We start from the raw sequence: 17,161 nt of genomic DNA, 5'->3' as shown, positions 1-17,161 counted from the left end.
GTGAACGCTTGAATGAACCGTGGCGCTCTTCACTTCTTCGACGTCTTCTCCATCTGCGCGCGGGCGTTGCGCTCTTCACTTCTTCGAAGTCTTCTCCATCTGCGCGCGGGCGTTCTTGAACTGCCAAAGTCAGTAGAGTTCACCCGCAGCGGACTCACGACAGCCGGAACACGATCGCGGATATTGCGAACGCTGCGACCAGGCAGGCGGCCTTGCGCCTCGGCCCACTGGGCGAAGTGCATCTCCTGCTCCTTCTCCTGCTTCTCCTCCTGCTTCTCCTCCTTCGTCTTCCTCTCGTAGGTGTTGCGGACATACGCCTCGAGAAGTTCGAGGAGGATCAGGTCCTCATTCTTCGTCCAGTCCTTGCGCGCGCGCTTGGGCTTGAGGTCAGGGCCACTCTAACAGACAGACTCACGGTGGGGATGTGCGCGCTCACCGACGAGCTCGACGCCGTCTTGTCCTCCTTCATGGCCTTCTTGCCCTTGGTAACGGCAGGGGAAGACCCGGCGGCCGGATTCTTGCGGGTAGTCGCTGTGCGCTTGCGCTTGCGCTCTGGATCGAACGGCTCGGTCTACTGTCAGCGAACGCACTGCCGGAACTCGCTTACGTCCTCGCCGTCCTCAGAGTCGGCCGGGTCGTCCACGTACGCCGACTCGCCGTCCGTGTCGTACGTGTCGTCCGAGAGTGAGAGGTTGATGGCCGAGTCTTTACGGTCACCATGGGGTGAGGCGCGAGGTGGGGTAGCGGTGGTGTCCTTGTTGGTTCGAGTGGTAACCATGTTGCTCGGCAAGTTGAGAGGGGAGTGGATCAGACGTTGGAGTGGTTCTCACCTCGAGCTCGCGCCCTTATGTGTTCCACCCCAAGGCTGACCACACCTCCACGCATGCACTGAGCCAAAGGAAAGCTCCCCGCCAAGCCTTGTCTTGCAAGTCGTCCCACGGCACGATGGCGCAAGCGAGGGCGGGGGCGCGGATGGCGGCGCAGATGGCCACACACACATGCCACACAACACGCCACACCGCCCCCAATCCAACGTCATCGACACACTTTCCCACCAGCCAGCGAGGAGACGATTGGCCTGCAGAACGCATCGTTTCGCCCTCGATCTAGCGCCCGCGGTAGTCCCCACTCCCACGCCCGCGAGGCGCAGGGCACACATGCGCCCGGGATTGGGCGTTCGTGCCAGCCGTCGGCTTTCGAGTTGAGGTGCTGGAGAGGGCGGTTTGGCAGCTCATCTGGACTGAGGAGGGCTACCAAGTCGGGCAGGTCTGGCCAAGGGGCTGATATCTGTGTGTGTGAAGCGGGCGGTAGATGAGTGATGACGGAGGGATGGCAGCGTGCTGCTCGGTCGGCCAATCATGATCGCGGCGGCCTGCGAGCGTGGTGGCCAGAGCAGGCCAGGCTCACCTCAGCGGTGGGCCGCTGCGGTCGATAAGAACCGCGCCGTCGAGGTGGCTGCCCTCCAGTCTCACTTCACACCCTCGCCACTCACCCACCTCACCGCACACTCCTACCACCAGCGACCCCAACACGCACACCATGTCGTCGACCACTGCCACCCCGCGCAAGGCCGGTACCGGCAAGGACCGCTGGACCGAGGAGCACACCGTAAGTCTCCCCCTCGGCGGGCGCGGCTGAGACCTGCCAGAAGATCCTCGTGCGCGGCATCATCAACAAGACCATGGCTACCCGCAAGGACCTCTACGTGCTCGAGGGCATCCTCGGGTGTGTCGACAACCACGGAAACGACCGTACCTCCAAGAAGGTCGTCCAGATCCTCGAGACCCTCGCCGCCGCGTTCAACCTCGAGAAGGGCGCCGTGCGCGCCGGCAAGACCACCGCCGCAGCCTCAGCAACGAAGCGCAAGGCGAACGGCTCGGCTGCCAAGCCCGCGCCCAAGAAGCGCCGCGGCGTCAAGGTCGAGACTACGGAGGAGGAGTGGGAGGAGACCGAGGAGGACGACGAGGCCGAGGCCGAGTTCACCGAGTGACTGTAGAGGCCCAGTTGTGCTAGTGACTGTCATGCATGCCTGCTAGCTCTACTCCTCCTTGACCGAAACCTCATCCTCATCGTCGCTCTTCTTGCGTTTGTTCTCACGCGGACGCGCACCGCCAGCCGCGCCGCCAGCGCCGGCCTTGCCGCCCGAGAGCTTGGCGACCTCGTCCTTGATCATGCCCTCGGCCTCGGGGAACTGCTTGACGAGGAGTGCGAGCGTCGCCTGGAGCTTCTGATTGATACGGCTGCCGCCGTTGCCGTTGACGCCGGCCATCTGCGGCTGCGCGTACAGAGCGGGACGGGCGGCGAGGGACGAGGCGACGATGTGGCGCAGGACGGAGAGCTGGGGTCAGCGTTGCTGGGAGCAGACGTACCTGGTGCTCGTTGGTCCACGCGGTGCTGTCCTGCTTCGGGGGCATGGTGGTGAAGCGGTTGGTGAAGTGGGTGGTTGAGAGAGAGAGAGAGAGGGAGACGATGATGTGAGTGTCGGATGAGTGCACTTGGTCGCTTGGTGGGAACGACCCCTGGGGGCGCCGAGGCGTGTGTGCTCTCATCGTGGCGCAAGATGACCTCACCTGTCACACTCTGTGGCGTCGTCACGACAGTCAGTCTGTCATCGCTATCACCACCATCACAACACACGGCCTGAGCACCACATTATGAATGCAACCTCTGTATTCATCGTCACGGCTCTACACCTGAAGAGTTGCAGACAATGAGGACTTACCGACACATGAATCAGAGGCTTGCAGGCGGAGACGGTGGGATATTTTTCCCTCCGGGTCACTTTAGAATAGTGCCCGTGTAGATGTGGTGGTCGATTGAGCGGTGACAGTTGTTCCTGCCGCTCGCAAAACAGATGGTGCACTGGTGAAGGTGCCCGCGCGCACAAGTCTCCCCTTCACAGGCGCTACGAGAGCTGTTCCACGCCTCACAGAGTACAGGAGTACCGCGAAAAACGGGAACGACGGGCTTGCCTGCGTCCGCTGTGGCACTGCAACAGGACGTGCCCACCTTTGGGGTGTCGCTCGACTTGAAGTGCATGGCCGGGCAGTTGATCGCAGTGTGGTTCGACGGTTGGTTCTTGGGGTGGCAAAAGTAGCAGTTGTGCAGGGATCCATCAGGGCATGTCGGCGCCTTGCAGGTTCCATCGATCGTGTTCCAAGCGTAGCAGTAGTAGTAGACGGGAGGATCGTCGTCTGTGCCCATCTTTGGAAGTGGCGCGACTTTGCGGAACCGGACACGCAGCGCAGAGTCGGTGACGGTGGAAGTTTTGGCTTGAGCCCCCTCGTCTGTGGCAGTTGTGGTGCGGACCGGAGCAGGGGCACTCTCAGTGGTCTTGGCGATATCGGAGTCGAGGTGAGCAGGAGCGCCGAAGTCGTTCCCCTTCGGACTGTCCTCGGTAGCGCCGGGCCCACCTTTGACGGCCACCGCGTTGGGCGCGAGGACAGTGGTGGGAGCGACCTTCGTGGGAGTCTGCCAGGGCAGATAGTTGCAACCGCAGAAGCGGTGGTCCGACGGCTTGTTCCATTTGTGACAGACAAAACAGACATGTAGTTTGCCGTCTGGGCATGTGGACGCCTCGCACCCTGCAGGTTCAAAGTTCCACGGACTGCAGTAGTTGGTGCCAGAACCTCTACGGGGCCTTGGGATGCTGGCGCCAGCCTTTGAAGGACGGGGGGCAGCATGGAGGTCGGTCTTGCGGAGGGCTTGAACTTGCGTGTGTACGTGGGGAGTGAACACTTTGGTCGGAGGGGTACACCTAGAGAGCGAAGAGGAGTCGCGGGTACCGGTTGCGGATGGGGTGGCGCCGGCGGGCGGCGAATGGTCTTGCTGCTGGGCGGTAGACGAGGGGTTGGGACGGTCCGCGGTGGCCCCGTTTGAAGCATGCTCGGTCTGAGGCGACACACCGCCGCCGGCACTTTCCTTCGCGTCGCCTGCAGTGAGCACCGCGCGGAGCTTGGACTCGACCGACGCGGCGTTCTCATCCAGGCGATGACGGAGGGCGATAAGGTCGGCTGTGCGAAGCTTCTCGTGCTTAAGAATGTACCCCAGATCGGCCTCTTGCTGATGCTTGAGGGCGAGAATAGACTTGAGCATGTCGTCCTGGCGCTTGTCTGACGCCACAAGGCGCGCAAAGAGGGCTGCGATGTGCGTTGGGGTGGTAGAGGTGGTCGAGCTGGCCATGGGGGCAGGCGAGACCGCAGTTGAGTCGTCTGAACTTGTGTCGTCGGGTGTCATGATGGTGTGTGTGGAAGGAAGATGGAAATGCGAGTGAGTTGAGTGGGTCTGATGGATTGCGCCCTTGCAACAATTTGACCCCGCGCACCGCCACACTCATCGACATCGAGTGGCAGCGGGTGGGTGGTAAGTTTGCATGCAAGGCCGGGTATCAGATGGCATCAGCTCTCCGATTACGACCGTCGAGGCCGACTCTGTCATGACCAGCGACACCTGCTGACCACTTTGCATCATCTCCATACTCTATCCACACAACTGGACGCTCACTCGACCCAGCGGAACGACCCCGGGGCCAAGACCTTACGGCAATCCCTCGCCTGGTGCTGGGCCGGCTCGCCGGCGGGGTGGCAGTTCCAGCATGCGTGCCATGCACCACGGGGGCAGAAGGTGCCACGGTAGCACACGTCGTACCAGTTCCAGTCGCAGCAGTAGGGGACTTGGGGCTGGGGCTGGGCCGAAGTGTTGGCCCCGGGGGCATGGCGGTGGTGCCTCGTCGTGCGGGTGTCGACGTGGTATCCCGGCTCGGTCGCTGTCGCGTAGGTGTTATCGGTAAGACCGTCGGTATCGTCCAGAACCACTCGGGTCGGGCGAGCAACCGTGATGGTAGGCGCAGGGGACAGCTCGAGTGGTGAGCGGGGGAGCGAGGGTGCCGGCGGCCTCGGGGTGGATTCGGGTGACGGATTGAGGACAAAGTAGGGGCGGTGGCGACCGACTTGTGCGACATTGCTAAACGGTGTGCTGTCGCTAGGGGGTACCGTGTGGTCGGCCATCAGCTCGCCCGGCTCGACACCCCCCGTCTCGGTCGAGGAGTCTGATTCGCTCTGGGCGATCTCGAGCCCGGCGTTTTCGTCGTCCACGCCGAGGCCGAGAAGGCTCTCGGTGGCGCGGCGAGGGGGCGGAGTGGGGAACCCAGGGGGAGCTGGCGGTGCTGTCGCGTCCAGAGGTGCAGGTGTAGTTGGGGGCGGGACTGGCCCTCCGCTCCCCGGCGTGCGGCCGTAGGTCGCCTCGATACTGTCGATAAAGGCACGCAGCTGGACGTGGTGCTCTGCCTGCGCCTGCCGAAGGGCGTTAAAGCTCTCCTCCTTGACCTTCTCGAGGCGGAGGATGGCCTCGAGCGTCACCTCCTGGTTGTGCCGGGACGCGAGAATGTCCGCGACGTGCGCACGCTGCCTGCGCCGCGAGCGCGCGAGGTCGCGTGCCAGCGCTGCTAGGTCGGGCACCGTGCTGGCGTCACTGGGCGCTGTGACCATCGAAACGGAGGTGGTGGACAGCTCGCTCATAGTAGGTGAATGGGTGAAAGGTGGTGAGCGTGAATGCGGATAAGTTGCAGCTGATAAGGAGCGCCGTTGGGGACGGTGGTGCGAACACGCGAACACGAGGCCAAAGGTGCGACGCCACGCCGCCACCTCCACCCGCGCGTGCTTCGTACGCCACGCGCCACGGCACAAAGGTATGCATGCGTGCAGTTAGTGGTGGGGCTGAGGAGTTAGTATGGGCTTGGCTTGATTCGGCGGTTAAACGCCGCGGGGATTAGCACCGACGGAGCGTGCAGCACCCAAGAAAGTTAATGGACTGGGGGATTCATAATCAAATCAAAAATCAAAACTACTAGTGTCCGCCACTAGCTACGAAAAAGCGTGACCGCACAAGGCGACAGCAGAGCGCGATCAGTGCTGACCGGCACCCATGCACCAGGGGTGGTTGTACGCCTTCTTGCGCTTGTAGCACGTGATGCAGGCGTGGTAGAGGCCGCGGGGGCAAACAATGTCGTTGCAGCGGCCGTTGCTGTACGCCCAGCAGACGTTCGAGGTGGTCATGTTGATGACGGGGGTGATCTCGGCAAGCTTCTGGACGGCAATGGAGGTCTTGCCGCGGGGTTGAGGGGCCTGAGCGACGGTGCTCGCGCGGTCGAGGTCGTCGTCGTCGACATCGTGGTTGTCCTTGTCGCCCTTTGTGTTGTGCTCGACCGCACCGCCCTCAATGGTAATGGTCGGCCAGCGGAAGTTGAGAGGGGTCTTGAGGCTGCGGATCAGCTCGGCGCGAGTGGTGTCGTCGACGTGGCCGGTGACAGAGGAGACCGAGGCGTCGGTGTCGTGGATGACGGGCGCGAGGGCGACGACCTCACCGACGGCGGCGGCGACCGGGGCTTCGGTGAGGGTGAGGGCGGGAGCCGCGCCGGGGGCGGGAGCAGGGTCGTCAATGACCTCGTCGACCTGGACATCGGGAAGGTTGACTGACGCGCCGCCGCCGCCCGCGCCGTTGGCGAGGTCAACGGCGTCGACAAAGAGCTTGACGGTGGCGTGGTGCGCCTCCTGGCTGTCGCGCATCGAGCGGGCATGCCACGCCGAGTGGGTCTCGAGGAGGGCCATGGCGCCAAAGTCCTGCTCCTGGCGCTGCTGGGCGACGTGAACCGCGCCCATGTGGCCGAGGGTGCGCGTCCACGACGAGCGGTAGTTGCCGTGAAGGCGCTGGAGGTCGCCGTCGATGGAGGCGAGCTGGGCGTCGACGTTGTCCTTGGTGGCGTTGGTAGTAGCCATTGTTGTTCGTTGTAGTTGTTTGTTGTTGGTGGAATGTGTGAATGAGAAAGAATTGGGACGATCAGTGCAAGAAATAGTTTGCGGCGAGTTGTGGGCCGGTGCGAGAAATCCAAGTCGGCGCAGTCAGCAGTCAGCGGGTTGCAGCTGCAACTCGCCCCCGGTCACGCAACGCGTTACATCAACATGTACACAGCACAACACACCGTGAAGCAGCCTTGCGCCGTGTCCTCGGCCCGCCGTCTCCGTCTCCCTGCCAACACCTGCTCGCCCAGTCTTGATGACCCGCGCACCGAACAACAACCTGAGAACTGCTTGTGTGAGCCCCTTGACCTGCTTTGGCACTGTACCGTTTTACAATCAACGTGCGACTGGTACCTCCTTGAGGTGCGTCTTGACTAGAATGGAGTGGGTTGATACTTAGGATTGGGGCACTCGTCTTGGTGATGGTCCGCTGGCGAGCCGCTGACCTCGCATGTGCGACAGACGTGGCGATGTCCGTACTGGCAACCAGCTTTGTCCCCATACTGTCCAGTAGAGTACCACATTGGACAGTAGTTGCGGCGCCGAGGAGAGAAAGTTGAGGCGGGTACATGAGGCGGCATAGTACTTGTCGTGTAGGCGATGACGGCGAGTGGCACTGAGTCCAAGATCAGCCTCGTGGGAGACTTAACGACACTAGGCAAGTCGACTAGAGAGATAGTACAAGACGATACATTAGATAGAGAGATAACTAGGCTCGGTACGGGCTAGTTATAGTAGAATGTATCGGGGTGGACTGAATAGATGGCACCATGCCAATGTGGCGTTGTGACACGGAGGTACAAAGGAGGTGCTTGAGGACCGGTCCCTGCTTAGTCTGGGCACGACGAATGGACTTGATCGCCTGTCCTTGTTCCTCCACCTGCTTGCCAATGGACTCGACTTGCTCGCGAAGGGATCCGACTTCCGTGCGGTGGGACTCGGCGTCTGTCTTCTGGGAGCGCTGGAGTGCGGCAATGGCGTTGGCGAGCTCGGCAAGCTTGTCCAGGATGATCTGGTTCGAATCGTTGTTGAGCGTCACGGCGAAGTTGAGGTTGGACGACTGGGCCACGCGGGCACCACCAGCGGCGTCGGTAATGGAGACGGACCCAGCGGTTCCAGCGCCGGTCGCAGCATTGTTGGTGGCAACGCGAGGCTGGACTGCGCGCCCATCGGGGGTCTTCTCACGACGACGCTTGGGGGGCATTGTTGGACTGAGTGTGTGAAGTGAGAGAAGGTCAAGTTGAGAGGAGGTGAAGTGGGAGAAAGGTGAAGTGTCAAGAGTTGAACATTGAGTCAAAGGAGGGCGCAAAGGAAGACGAGGAAGACACATACGGGTGGCGACCCCCCCACACGCGTCGCAACCGCGACGCGTCGTTGTCATTAGTCAACGTGTAGATTCTGCTCAGCTGGCCATTATGCGGTACGAAGGACATCACTTCGATATACCATACGTGCATTCACAGCTATATATCGGGGAAGACCCCCTAACAGCCTAACAGGAATCAGTAAGGGCAATACAAGCTCCTATGAATTCCCGTCCTGCCCTTTGAGATACAGTGAGGGCAGAGATGCAGCTTTCCATGGCGACAAGTGGCAGAGCTGCACTTCGAACTGTCGCGGTTCCATTCCTCACAGTAGTTGCTATTGGTGGTGCTAGCTCTAGAATGGCTGTGGACTGTAGAGGCACCGGAGTTTTGAAGGCTGCGGCTGTCGCCAGTGTGAGAGGCGAGCTTCTTGACTTCCGCGATGAGGTGAATGGTATCACCCGCGATGGTGTCCGTCTTCGTACCGAGGGATGTCACTTTGGTCTTGATGCGATCGAGGGAGGTCGTGTGGGAGGTTTGGTTCGCATCGACCGCCTTGAGCTGCGTCTTGATGGTACCGAGCTGAGTTTCGACCGCAGGGAGCGTGCGGCTGAGCGCAGCCACGTTGCCATCGACTTTGGTTATCTTGCTATTGACCGCATCGATACGGGCACCGAGGTTTGCATTTACGGCCTCGACGGTGAAGAGCTTGGTGTCAACGGTCGCAAACTTGTCATCAAGCTTGTTGTCGAGCGCAGCGATCTTCGTTTCGAGATTGTTGTTGACGTCGGCGCGCACAGCGGCCACGCTGGTGTCGAGATCATTGGTCTTGGCGATGACGGAATCAAGCTTGTTGTTGAACTCAAGGAAGGCGTTCTCGGATGAGGCTACGGTGGCCGTGACGATGGCGGCAGAGGCGTCAAGCTTCTCAGCGAGGGTCCTTTGAGTGGCGAGAATGGACTGAAGGAGGTCTGTTTGGTCCTTCTGCCCCTGGAGAATGGACTGAAGGACCTCGTCGTGCTTCTTCTGAGAGTCGACCAGAATGGCAAGTGCCTTGCCGTGGTCGTCAAATGCCTTGTCATGGTTGTCGAGGGTGCGCTTGATTCCGGCGAGAGCGTCGCGGTGCTCGGCATGGGCTTCGCCGTGCTGCTCCTGGACCACCTGGACAGACTTGGTCACTTCGGCATGCTGGTTCTGCATGTCGGTATGCTCGACTTGGGTGGCCTGGATGGACGAGAGAAGCGCATTCTGTTGCTCGATAGCGCGATGAATGGCATCGGTGTCAATGTTGACGGAAAAGTTGTTGAAGTTGTTGTGGTTGTGGGTCACCGCGGTGGGGGCGCCAGCGTGAGTGCCGGCGGAGGTGGCCTCAGTGTCGGTGTCGGACGTGACGTCGAGCGTGTCCACCGACGGGGTACGGCGGCGCTTGGTCATGATGCAGTTGCGGGAGGGGTGATAAAGGGAAAGAGGTGAGAAAGTGTTGATGGAGGAAGTCAAAGGATGATGAGCAAGACGAGCAAGACACGGATTGTTGAGTGACTGGCTCAAACGCCCTTGGGGCGCACAGGCGTCAATGATGTCAGCGCGTTGGTGGCACGGTGGCACCAACTGCGCCACACGTCGCGCGACGCACCAACAGAGTGCATATGCCATGCCAAGGTCCTCGACGCAACCTATGTAGCTACCTCACGCGCTGTGCTTGGGGCAGGCGGCCGACTGGTGGTGGACATGCTTGTCTGCCGTCGAGCACAGAGCACAGGCATGGAGCAGGTTGCGAGGGCACGTCTGGCCCGCACAGTTGCCGGCAGCCCAGTCGGGGCAGCAGCCAGGGAGACGAGGCGAGCTGTCCTCGAGCGCCGCGGGGCCGGCAACCTCGCGCGAGGTGTGGCGAGCCTGACCCCTGGTGACGAGTTGGCCAAGCACCTCCGCGGCAGTGGCGCGCTCGGCGACACTCGCGCTCAGCAGCGTGCTCTGCGTCTGCAGATTCCTCCCAACCCGCTCGATGTCCCTGTATATCTGGTCCAGGGTCTCTCCGTTCCCGCGTATCTGGTGGGAAATCGCTTCGAGGTTGGCTACACTGTCAGCGTTGTCTTGTTCGAGCTAAATCATCAAGCTTACTGTTACCCTCGGCATGTGCGCTGCCGACAGCCTGGCCAGCCATGGCCGTAGCGTTCGCTGCCAGGCCGCGGGCGACGGCATCGAGCGCCTGCTCGTGCGCTTTCAAGCGACGCTGGAGTGCATCCAGCTCAGCCTGGTTCTGAGCTTGGAGGCGTGTGATGGTCTTGATAGTCGCATCGTTGGCGTCCAACCGGCGCTGAATACCAGCAATGACTTGGTAAAGGGTCGTAACGGTGTGCACGGTTGCGTCGACAGTTGCGGGAGCACGCGCCACGGTATTGGCAGCGCCGGTGGCAGATGGAACGCCACCGACATGCGCCGTGTGGTGGTTTCCCTCGGTGGAGGGCCGCTGACGCTGGTGGTCCTCGTCTGGCATGATGAGAAGTGTGGGTCGATAGGGAGGGAGTGTGGTTGAGTGAATGAGTATGAATGTGGGAGAGCAGGACCGCCGACTTATACACGCTGAGCAAGAGTCGTGCAAGACGACGAGGGCGAGGGTCGCATCCTGGTGAATGAGCATCACACACAATCGGACAAGGAGTGTGAACGTGAACGTCAATGCAGTCAGCCGCCACCCTTCGCGCCGCACCTCGCATCTGCCCCACAGCATTCTGGAATGTGTACATGAGCCTCATGTCATCGAGCAGCACCCCACTAGCTCTTTCGCCATGCTTCACCCTGCTGCCTCATACTAGACATCGTCTCTCGGAGCAGAAACGGACTTGAAGGACGTTTACGAGGAATGGTGAGTCGTCGTGCCGGCTAGCGGTCCGGTGAATGGGCTTGCTCCTCGCGAGCGGGGTCATCGAAGGAGCCAGCAGAGGAGCTGCCCTGCGGGTGGTTTGGTTAGGAGGATAGCTCATTGAGAGTACGGTACCCTGCTTACTTCATTGTTCGTGGCGCTGGTGGTGCCAGGAATAGCTTGCTGCTCGGCGTCGAGCTCGCTGAAAGCCGCGCGAACAGCGTCGCTGTGTCCACGGGCGACAAGCTGATTGAGCCACTCGACTGCTTGGGCGAGGAGTTCGCGACCGATGTCCATGTGCTCGTAGGCGGTACCCATGAGCTCTCGGGCCGAGCTCATGTACCCATGGGCCTCGAGTTCGAGGGTTATGCTCTGGCGCAGGCGGGCAATATTCATGAGCCGGTGGGCGAGGTTCATGCGCTGATGGGCGACGTCCATGCGGTCGCAGGCGATGGTTATGCGCTCGAGAGCGATCCTCGCGCGCTCCCAGGCGATTCCCGCCAGCTCACGGGCGATGTTATCACGCTCGCAATACTGGTTTGGGCTGCCGAGGGCTTGGTTATGGATGCCCGTATCGGCGGTTGTGGTAGCGTCGTCGATGGCGATCGTGTTTCTGGCGCTCGTGAGGTTGCTGTGGGAGGGCACGGTGGGGCTGTTGCTAGGGCGACCTTGGGGCATGGTGACGAAGCAGCAAAGTCGATGGAGGAAGGGGAAGGTGGGAGGAAGAGTGTGCGGTTGACGTAGACGAGGAAGATCGGCGCATCATTTATACGCAGGCTGCGGGCTGCCAGCGGCGCTGAGTGCCAGACCACCTTCCTCGCCTTCCTTTTGGTGAGGTGGACCGCCGCTCCATGATTAGGGGGGTTGTTGGCCACTGTCATTATATACACAGCCATAGTCTAGTTGTGCAAACGCGCCAGACGCACCAGGTCGCGTGAGCGGTACTCAGCAGCCCCTCACTGCGATGGACGCGACGGCGCAGCTCCGGGCGGCAGCCCATCCCCACTCGGGCCTTGCAGCGCGTCGCGCTTCCAATCTGGCATTGGCGCGTCGAGTGCGGCGCGCTTCCAGTCGGGCATGTCCTGCTGCTGCCCGGCGTATCCCGAGAATGGGTATCCCGACGATGACTGGCGCGACTGTGCATGTCCCAGCGTCGGGACTACGGCTGATGGTGAGCTGGTCGACGGCGACGAGTGGACGAGCACCGATGCCATCCCCGAGTCCGCTGGGGGCTCGTAGGGGGGCAGCGCGTCAGCCTTGTACGGTGACGACGGTGCGGTGCCGCCATGCGACATCGAGAACGGGGTGACGTCTGGATGCGGGAGCGAGAACGGCGACATAGCGCTCGCGTTCGCAGCGCGCATGGGCAAAGCCTCCTCTCCCTCAATGTCGATACGGGCGCGGCGTACGCGCGGGCCGTCGAGAGGTCGTGTGTCGTCCGTCAGGTCGAGGAAGCTCAGCTGCCAGAAGTTGGTCGAACGGCCGTACTGCCGCAGCGTGTAGATGACCTCGAAGGCGATGATGATGAGGAGCTGTGATGCGTCAGGCGCGCTCAGAGTGGCACACGTACCATGCCGACCAGAGTCCATCCAAGGGTGATGACCACGATGCCGACGCTGGCGTTAGTTCCTGCCTGTTCGCGCACACTCACCTCGGGATGCCGCCCGTGAAGCCGTTCGAGACGGCGTCGACCCAGCGGCCGCGGACGCCAATCAGCGCCATGGTCGACATGACGCCGATCCCGATGATGGTCAGGACCGAGAGGAACACGACGTCCATGATGATGCACACGAAGAAGTTGTGCGAGTTTGCGAAGCGCACGATGAAGCTGGCGCCGCGTCAGCGTCGTGGTGGATGCGCACGCGACTCTCGGCTCACTAGACGATAAAGTAGAGGGTCGTGAGGAAGCTCCATACCAGCGCGACAATGGGCGGCGCGGGGTCTGTCTTGTACTTCCAGTAGGCATCTGGATGGTCAGCCGAGCACAGCGCCACAACGCCACAGCATACGCACCACCTCCGAAGAGGATGCCGACGAACGCGGCAGACGAGAAGACGACGATCACAGCCACGATGAGCGCCACGACGAACAGTGCCGTGTGCGCGCGTGCTGCGCCGACAGACATGGTGGCGGTGGCAGTGGCGGCGTCGGGTCGGGCAAAAGTTGAGACGCGTCGGAAGCAGCAGCCAGGTCAGACTCGGCCTCTGGACAGCTCGATTGATGGCAAAGTTGGCAACGACAACATTGTCGCCGTGGTGGTGTGCAGCTAAACAAGCCGATGCTGGCCTTGTGACCACCTCGGTTCCTGGTGCCAAGCACACGACTGCGGAAACCTACCACCCCGCCCACCATTTGTTGTGAGGCATGCATGACGCAGCGTTTCAGAGTGCCCGTCGAAATCGCCGTGCCACCTGCCCACCCACTGCCGGCTTGAACTCTTGAACTCTGTAGTGCGCTCACGTGGCAATTACGGCCATGCATGCCCGCCGTGATGTGGCGGCAGAGGTCACGAGAAGGCAATGGATCTCCGTGTGCGAAGTGTCTGGTGCAGCTATGTAGTTGTGGGCAGGCAGTCGCAACGGGGCATGTATAAAGCATGGGGGTTGGCAGCACATGGTGACTGGCGTGCAGCTCCCTCCCATCCCCCAAGCCAGCCCACCCCCACAATGTCCAGCTTCTCCCTCTTCGGTATCGGCGGCAACAACCCCAATGCAAAGGACAGCGCCGTCGTGAACGCCAAAACGGGCGAGACGGCGCCGGCCCTGCCACGCTGGGAGCGCAACAACAGTTTCTGTGAGCGCGCGCGGTGCTGTCGCTGTCGCTGGCGGCATTCGCTGACGTACCCAACCCAGGGGACTATGCTGCGCCGAAGCGGGTGCGTCAAGCAAGCCAGCGCACCGATCCCAGGTGCTGACGGCCCAGATCGTACAGGAGACGGGCACGCAGTACGGCCGCATCTGCCCTCAGTGTGGCGAACGTGCGCCTTTCCTCCACCAGACCAAGCTGACTGACGCCAGCGTCCGTCGTCGGGGCACACGAGATGCGCGTCTTCTCCCTCCTTTACGTCATCCCGATCATGCCTATGGGCTCGCGCAACATCTGGGGCTGCGGCCGCTGTGGTGGGTTTGTCGGGGTGGTCAGGCTGACGAAAGGCTGGCGCCAGGAGCGCGGAAAGGGCGCCGACCCCGCCAAGCAGGACGTGCCGGACGGCGTGGCGCCTGTGCTCCTCGAGGCCAGTGTGGCGAAGCGCGCTGCAGAGGTCATCGCGGGCAAGGATTAGTGACTGGGTTCGGTCGTGCTTTGAATCGTTGGATCAGTTGACGAATGATATGTATGCTGCTGTGTAGCTTGAACGTGAGTTGAGATGATATGAGTGATGAACAACAGTTGAGCCAGTCGAGGCAGCATGACGTGCGACGCATTGCATACCTGCACAGACGTGTGTGTACGTACATGTCCCCAACTTGTCAGCAGCTCACTCAAGCTGAACCGAATGCACACCCCTTCCTGCTTCTCAACCCCTACTCCTCGTCATACTCCTCGTACACAAGGTAGCTCGGGCACCCGTCGCGGATGTGGCGGTGGTCTGCGGGCAGCATGAACATGTGGCACACGGCGCACGCGTGAAGCCTGCCGTTGGGGCACTCGGGCGCGTCGGCACAGCGGCCGAGGTTCCACGCGGCGCACGTCGCGACAGGCATGTCGTCGGCGGTGGGGTAGCGGTTGACGAGGTTGTCACCGGCGGCGCTGCTCACGCTCACCGGAGGGCCCAGGTAGTCCACGTGCTCATCTTCGAACTCGTACGCCTCGTCCTGCCCGCGCATCTCCTGCTCCTGCGTCTGCTCGCGTTCCTCGCGCTCTTCCATCGCGCGAAACTCGAGCGCATCCTGCGCCAGTACCGCCAGGTCGAGGATCTCCAGCGCCGCGCGGTAGTCGCCCTCCTCGGACGGGAACTCGGTCTGGTCGTCATCGTCGTCGCGGGCGCGGTACGCCTCGTCGGGGTCGTACGCTCTGGGGTGCCACGACTCGGTGTCGCTGTCGGTGTCGCTGTCGATGTGCCTCAGGTGGTAGAGACAGCCGCAGTCGATATCGCACGAAGAGGACTGGCCGTCCTCGCTGCTGCGCTCGCGCCTGTCTTCCGCCTCGTAGTTGCGGCCCATCTGGTACGCGAATTCGAAGTACGCCCGGTCCGACTCGTGCGGAAGCCTCACAGGCGCCGGGCCGTAGCGGAGTTCGTCGGCGAGCTGCTGCTCGGAGGCGTCGCGGCGGAACAGTCCATTGTTCGTAACAAGGATGCGGCGGCCGTCGCCGACATGGCGGCGGGACTCGGTGCCGGGGTCGCGGTGGGGTGGGCCATCGTTGCGGTAGTCGTTGGAATAGTCATTGCGGTAGTCGTTGCGGTAGTCGTTGCGGTAGTCGTTGCGGTAGTCGTTGCGCCTGCCGTCCCTGCTATCGTCCGTATCATAGCCACGGTCAGAGTCCTCCTCGCCCTCGACGTTGCGGCGACTGTCGTACTCGCGCCTGCGCTCTGCCCTGACATGTTCGAGCATGTCCTCCACCCGGCGCTCGATGAGGTCGAGGTGGCGGTGCAGCATGGCAGTGCGACGGCGGTTCTGGCTTTCAATGTGGGCGAGGCGGTTGCCGTGGGTCTACTGCACGCCGCGAATCACGCCGAGCTCGCGGTCCATACCGTCGAGGAGGTCGTTGTTGCGCTGCGCTGGGTACTCGTCCCCGCCCTCCCCGCCAGCGGGGACAACGACGCGCACGTCGTACTTGCGCACGCGCTTGGCCTTGGGCGCGTCGGGCGCGTTCTGTTGTCAGCTAGCTCGCGTCACGACGCGACTCACCTCCTCGCCCTCGCTGTTGCTGTCGTTGTGGGTGCCAATGGCAAGCTTGATCTCAAAGTTGCGTCCGCGCTTCATGGTGGTGGGATGTGTGGTTGAGAGTTGTGGATGGAAGGATGCGGCGCAGCTGTCTGTCATATATGTATGCACCGGCTGTGTGTGTCATCGCTGCTGGCTGTTTGGCTGTGATCGTGGGGCGAAGCGGGGCGAGGCCGTACACAATGCTGCCTCCGCCATCAAGCCCGAAGCAAACACAATACACGGCGCCGTCCGCACCATCTCGCACCGGACGTCGGTCATTGTCGTGCCTCGTTTTGCCGGCTGGACAATGACGCCGCCACACACACACCGCCACAAACACACATGAAACACACATCACTCACGACAATACAACATGCATTACTCGCGCCTACACGCGCATCACTCTCACCCACACACGCATCACTCACTCTCCCCACGCATCACTCGCACCCTACGCTTTATTGTCCCCACAACGCTGCGGGTTGTACCGGTGCTTCTTGCCGTGACCGGCGCCAATGGGGTGGCAGACAAAGCACTCGTGCAGCAGGGCGCAGTTGAGCGCCTTGCAGAGGTGGTTCTTCTGGCCGAGGTTCCACGAGGTGCAGTAGGCCGCGTTGGCAGGGGGCGTGTGGGCGGACGTGGAGGTGGCGGCTGCAGCCGAGGTTAAGGCGGGCGTTGTGCTCGACGTGATGGGGGTTGTGGCTGCATTGGCACCGGGCTTGCGGGACTGATTCCGGGCGGGCCGTGGCGGCAGACTGGCCGGCTTGGGCGGTAACGAGGAGGCCGTGGCGTGGATCTTGGTTGCGGGCGTCGGCGTAGACTTGGCCGCTGCATTCGTCGTTGCCGCCTTGACCTTGTCACTCCGAGCCATCCGCCTCCTATCGATACGGGGTTGCATCGGGCCGACAGGCAGCGACGCAGCCACGCCACCCTCCAAGCTTGGTAGCTCCCGCGCGCCAACCGCGCGCATCACGGCGCGGACGTCGCCCATGACATCGAGCAGAGCGTACCCCTGCCTCGCTTGTGTCTTGACGAGGTCGCGCATCGCCCCAGACACGGCGCGGACCATGGCGGCGCCGGGGTTATCGTCGGCGCGGCGGAGGAGGGCGGCGAGGGTGCGGCCCTGCTCTTCCTGCTGGCGGACGAGGGAATGCAGCAGGGCGGTGTGGGCCTCTCGCGTTGCTGCCAGGCGTGGCATGGCTGCCGTGAGCGGGTCGGTGTCGACTTCAACTTGCTGCAGCGGCGTGGTGTGCTGTGTGCGGGTGCTCGACATGGTGAGTGGAGAAGAGAAAAATGGAAGGGAAAGATCGACGTGACTGTCTTCCTTCTGCTTTCCAC

General features: G+C 62.1%; 14 protein-coding genes across 14 annotated transcripts; 2 read left to right on the top strand and 12 right to left on the bottom strand.

Moving 5' to 3' along the window:
* Positions 1 to 75: 75 nt before the first annotated feature.
* Positions 76 to 778, bottom strand: LOC62_03G004357 (uncharacterized protein; the record flags this gene model as incomplete). Its single annotated transcript, XM_062770877.1, has 4 exons — positions 76 to 120; positions 159 to 380; positions 416 to 571; positions 608 to 778. 4 exons carry the CDS (start codon positions 776 to 778, stop codon positions 76 to 78), a joined length of 594 nt encoding a protein of 197 aa, XP_062626861.1.
* A 761-nt stretch (positions 779 to 1,539) lies between these two features.
* On the top strand, positions 1,540 to 1,990 carry LOC62_03G004356 (uncharacterized protein; the record flags this gene model as incomplete). Its single annotated transcript, XM_062770876.1, has 2 exons — positions 1,540 to 1,608; positions 1,649 to 1,990. The coding sequence occupies 2 exons, from the start codon at positions 1,540 to 1,542 to the stop codon at positions 1,988 to 1,990; spliced, it is 411 nt and encodes a 136-aa protein (XP_062626860.1).
* Positions 1,991 to 2,038: 48 nt separating this feature from the next.
* LOC62_03G004355 (uncharacterized protein) lies at positions 2,039 to 2,414 on the bottom strand (the record flags this gene model as incomplete). Its single annotated transcript, XM_062770875.1, has 2 exons — positions 2,039 to 2,338; positions 2,370 to 2,414. The coding sequence occupies 2 exons, from the start codon at positions 2,412 to 2,414 to the stop codon at positions 2,039 to 2,041; spliced, it is 345 nt and encodes a 114-aa protein (XP_062626859.1).
* A 364-nt stretch (positions 2,415 to 2,778) lies between these two features.
* Positions 2,779 to 4,182, bottom strand: LOC62_03G004354 (uncharacterized protein; the record flags this gene model as incomplete). The annotated part of the gene is made up of 1 exon (XM_062770874.1): positions 2,779 to 4,182. The coding sequence occupies one exon, from the start codon at positions 4,180 to 4,182 to the stop codon at positions 2,779 to 2,781; it is 1,404 nt and encodes a 467-aa protein (XP_062626858.1).
* Positions 4,183 to 4,499: 317 nt separating this feature from the next.
* LOC62_03G004353 (uncharacterized protein) lies at positions 4,500 to 5,516 on the bottom strand (the record flags this gene model as incomplete). The annotated part of the gene is made up of 1 exon (XM_062770873.1): positions 4,500 to 5,516. One exon carries the CDS (start codon positions 5,514 to 5,516, stop codon positions 4,500 to 4,502), a length of 1,017 nt encoding a protein of 338 aa, XP_062626857.1.
* Positions 5,517 to 5,903: 387 nt separating this feature from the next.
* LOC62_03G004352 (uncharacterized protein) lies at positions 5,904 to 6,773 on the bottom strand (the record flags this gene model as incomplete). Its single annotated transcript, XM_062770872.1, has 1 exon — positions 5,904 to 6,773. The coding sequence occupies one exon, from the start codon at positions 6,771 to 6,773 to the stop codon at positions 5,904 to 5,906; it is 870 nt and encodes a 289-aa protein (XP_062626856.1).
* A 730-nt stretch (positions 6,774 to 7,503) lies between these two features.
* Positions 7,504 to 7,998, bottom strand: LOC62_03G004351 (uncharacterized protein; the record flags this gene model as incomplete). Its single annotated transcript, XM_062770871.1, has 1 exon — positions 7,504 to 7,998. One exon carries the CDS (start codon positions 7,996 to 7,998, stop codon positions 7,504 to 7,506), a length of 495 nt encoding a protein of 164 aa, XP_062626855.1.
* A 298-nt stretch (positions 7,999 to 8,296) lies between these two features.
* On the bottom strand, positions 8,297 to 9,532 carry LOC62_03G004350 (uncharacterized protein; the record flags this gene model as incomplete). Its single annotated transcript, XM_062770870.1, has 1 exon — positions 8,297 to 9,532. The coding sequence occupies one exon, from the start codon at positions 9,530 to 9,532 to the stop codon at positions 8,297 to 8,299; it is 1,236 nt and encodes a 411-aa protein (XP_062626854.1).
* A 252-nt stretch (positions 9,533 to 9,784) lies between these two features.
* On the bottom strand, positions 9,785 to 10,592 carry LOC62_03G004349 (uncharacterized protein; the record flags this gene model as incomplete). Its single annotated transcript, XM_062770869.1, has 2 exons — positions 9,785 to 10,170; positions 10,217 to 10,592. 2 exons carry the CDS (start codon positions 10,590 to 10,592, stop codon positions 9,785 to 9,787), a joined length of 762 nt encoding a protein of 253 aa, XP_062626853.1.
* Positions 10,593 to 10,978: 386 nt separating this feature from the next.
* LOC62_03G004348 (uncharacterized protein) lies at positions 10,979 to 11,636 on the bottom strand (the record flags this gene model as incomplete). The annotated part of the gene is made up of 2 exons (XM_062770868.1): positions 10,979 to 11,047; positions 11,103 to 11,636. The coding sequence occupies 2 exons, from the start codon at positions 11,634 to 11,636 to the stop codon at positions 10,979 to 10,981; spliced, it is 603 nt and encodes a 200-aa protein (XP_062626852.1).
* A 278-nt stretch (positions 11,637 to 11,914) lies between these two features.
* Positions 11,915 to 12,737, bottom strand: LOC62_03G004347 (uncharacterized protein; the record flags this gene model as incomplete). Its single annotated transcript, XM_062770867.1, has 3 exons — positions 11,915 to 12,490; positions 12,529 to 12,574; positions 12,610 to 12,737. 3 exons carry the CDS (start codon positions 12,735 to 12,737, stop codon positions 11,915 to 11,917), a joined length of 750 nt encoding a protein of 249 aa, XP_062626851.1.
* An 887-nt stretch (positions 12,738 to 13,624) lies between these two features.
* On the top strand, positions 13,625 to 14,238 carry LOC62_03G004346 (uncharacterized protein; the record flags this gene model as incomplete). The annotated part of the gene is made up of 5 exons (XM_062770866.1): positions 13,625 to 13,751; positions 13,811 to 13,833; positions 13,881 to 13,935; positions 13,976 to 14,077; positions 14,111 to 14,238. The coding sequence occupies 5 exons, from the start codon at positions 13,625 to 13,627 to the stop codon at positions 14,236 to 14,238; spliced, it is 435 nt and encodes a 144-aa protein (XP_062626850.1).
* A 241-nt stretch (positions 14,239 to 14,479) lies between these two features.
* On the bottom strand, positions 14,480 to 15,880 carry LOC62_03G004345 (uncharacterized protein; the record flags this gene model as incomplete). The annotated part of the gene is made up of 3 exons (XM_062770865.1): positions 14,480 to 15,571; positions 15,629 to 15,769; positions 15,806 to 15,880. 3 exons carry the CDS (start codon positions 15,878 to 15,880, stop codon positions 14,480 to 14,482), a joined length of 1,308 nt encoding a protein of 435 aa, XP_062626849.1.
* A 394-nt stretch (positions 15,881 to 16,274) lies between these two features.
* Positions 16,275 to 17,096, bottom strand: LOC62_03G004344 (uncharacterized protein; the record flags this gene model as incomplete). The annotated part of the gene is made up of 1 exon (XM_062770864.1): positions 16,275 to 17,096. One exon carries the CDS (start codon positions 17,094 to 17,096, stop codon positions 16,275 to 16,277), a length of 822 nt encoding a protein of 273 aa, XP_062626848.1.
* Positions 17,097 to 17,161: the final 65 nt, after the last annotated feature.

Source organism: Vanrija pseudolonga, chromosome 3 (assembly GCF_020906515.1).
Source record: "Vanrija pseudolonga chromosome 3, complete sequence".
NCBI lineage: Eukaryota > Fungi > Basidiomycota > Tremellomycetes > Trichosporonales > Trichosporonaceae > Vanrija > Vanrija pseudolonga.
This window is presented reverse-complemented; position numbering and strand designations above follow the sequence as displayed.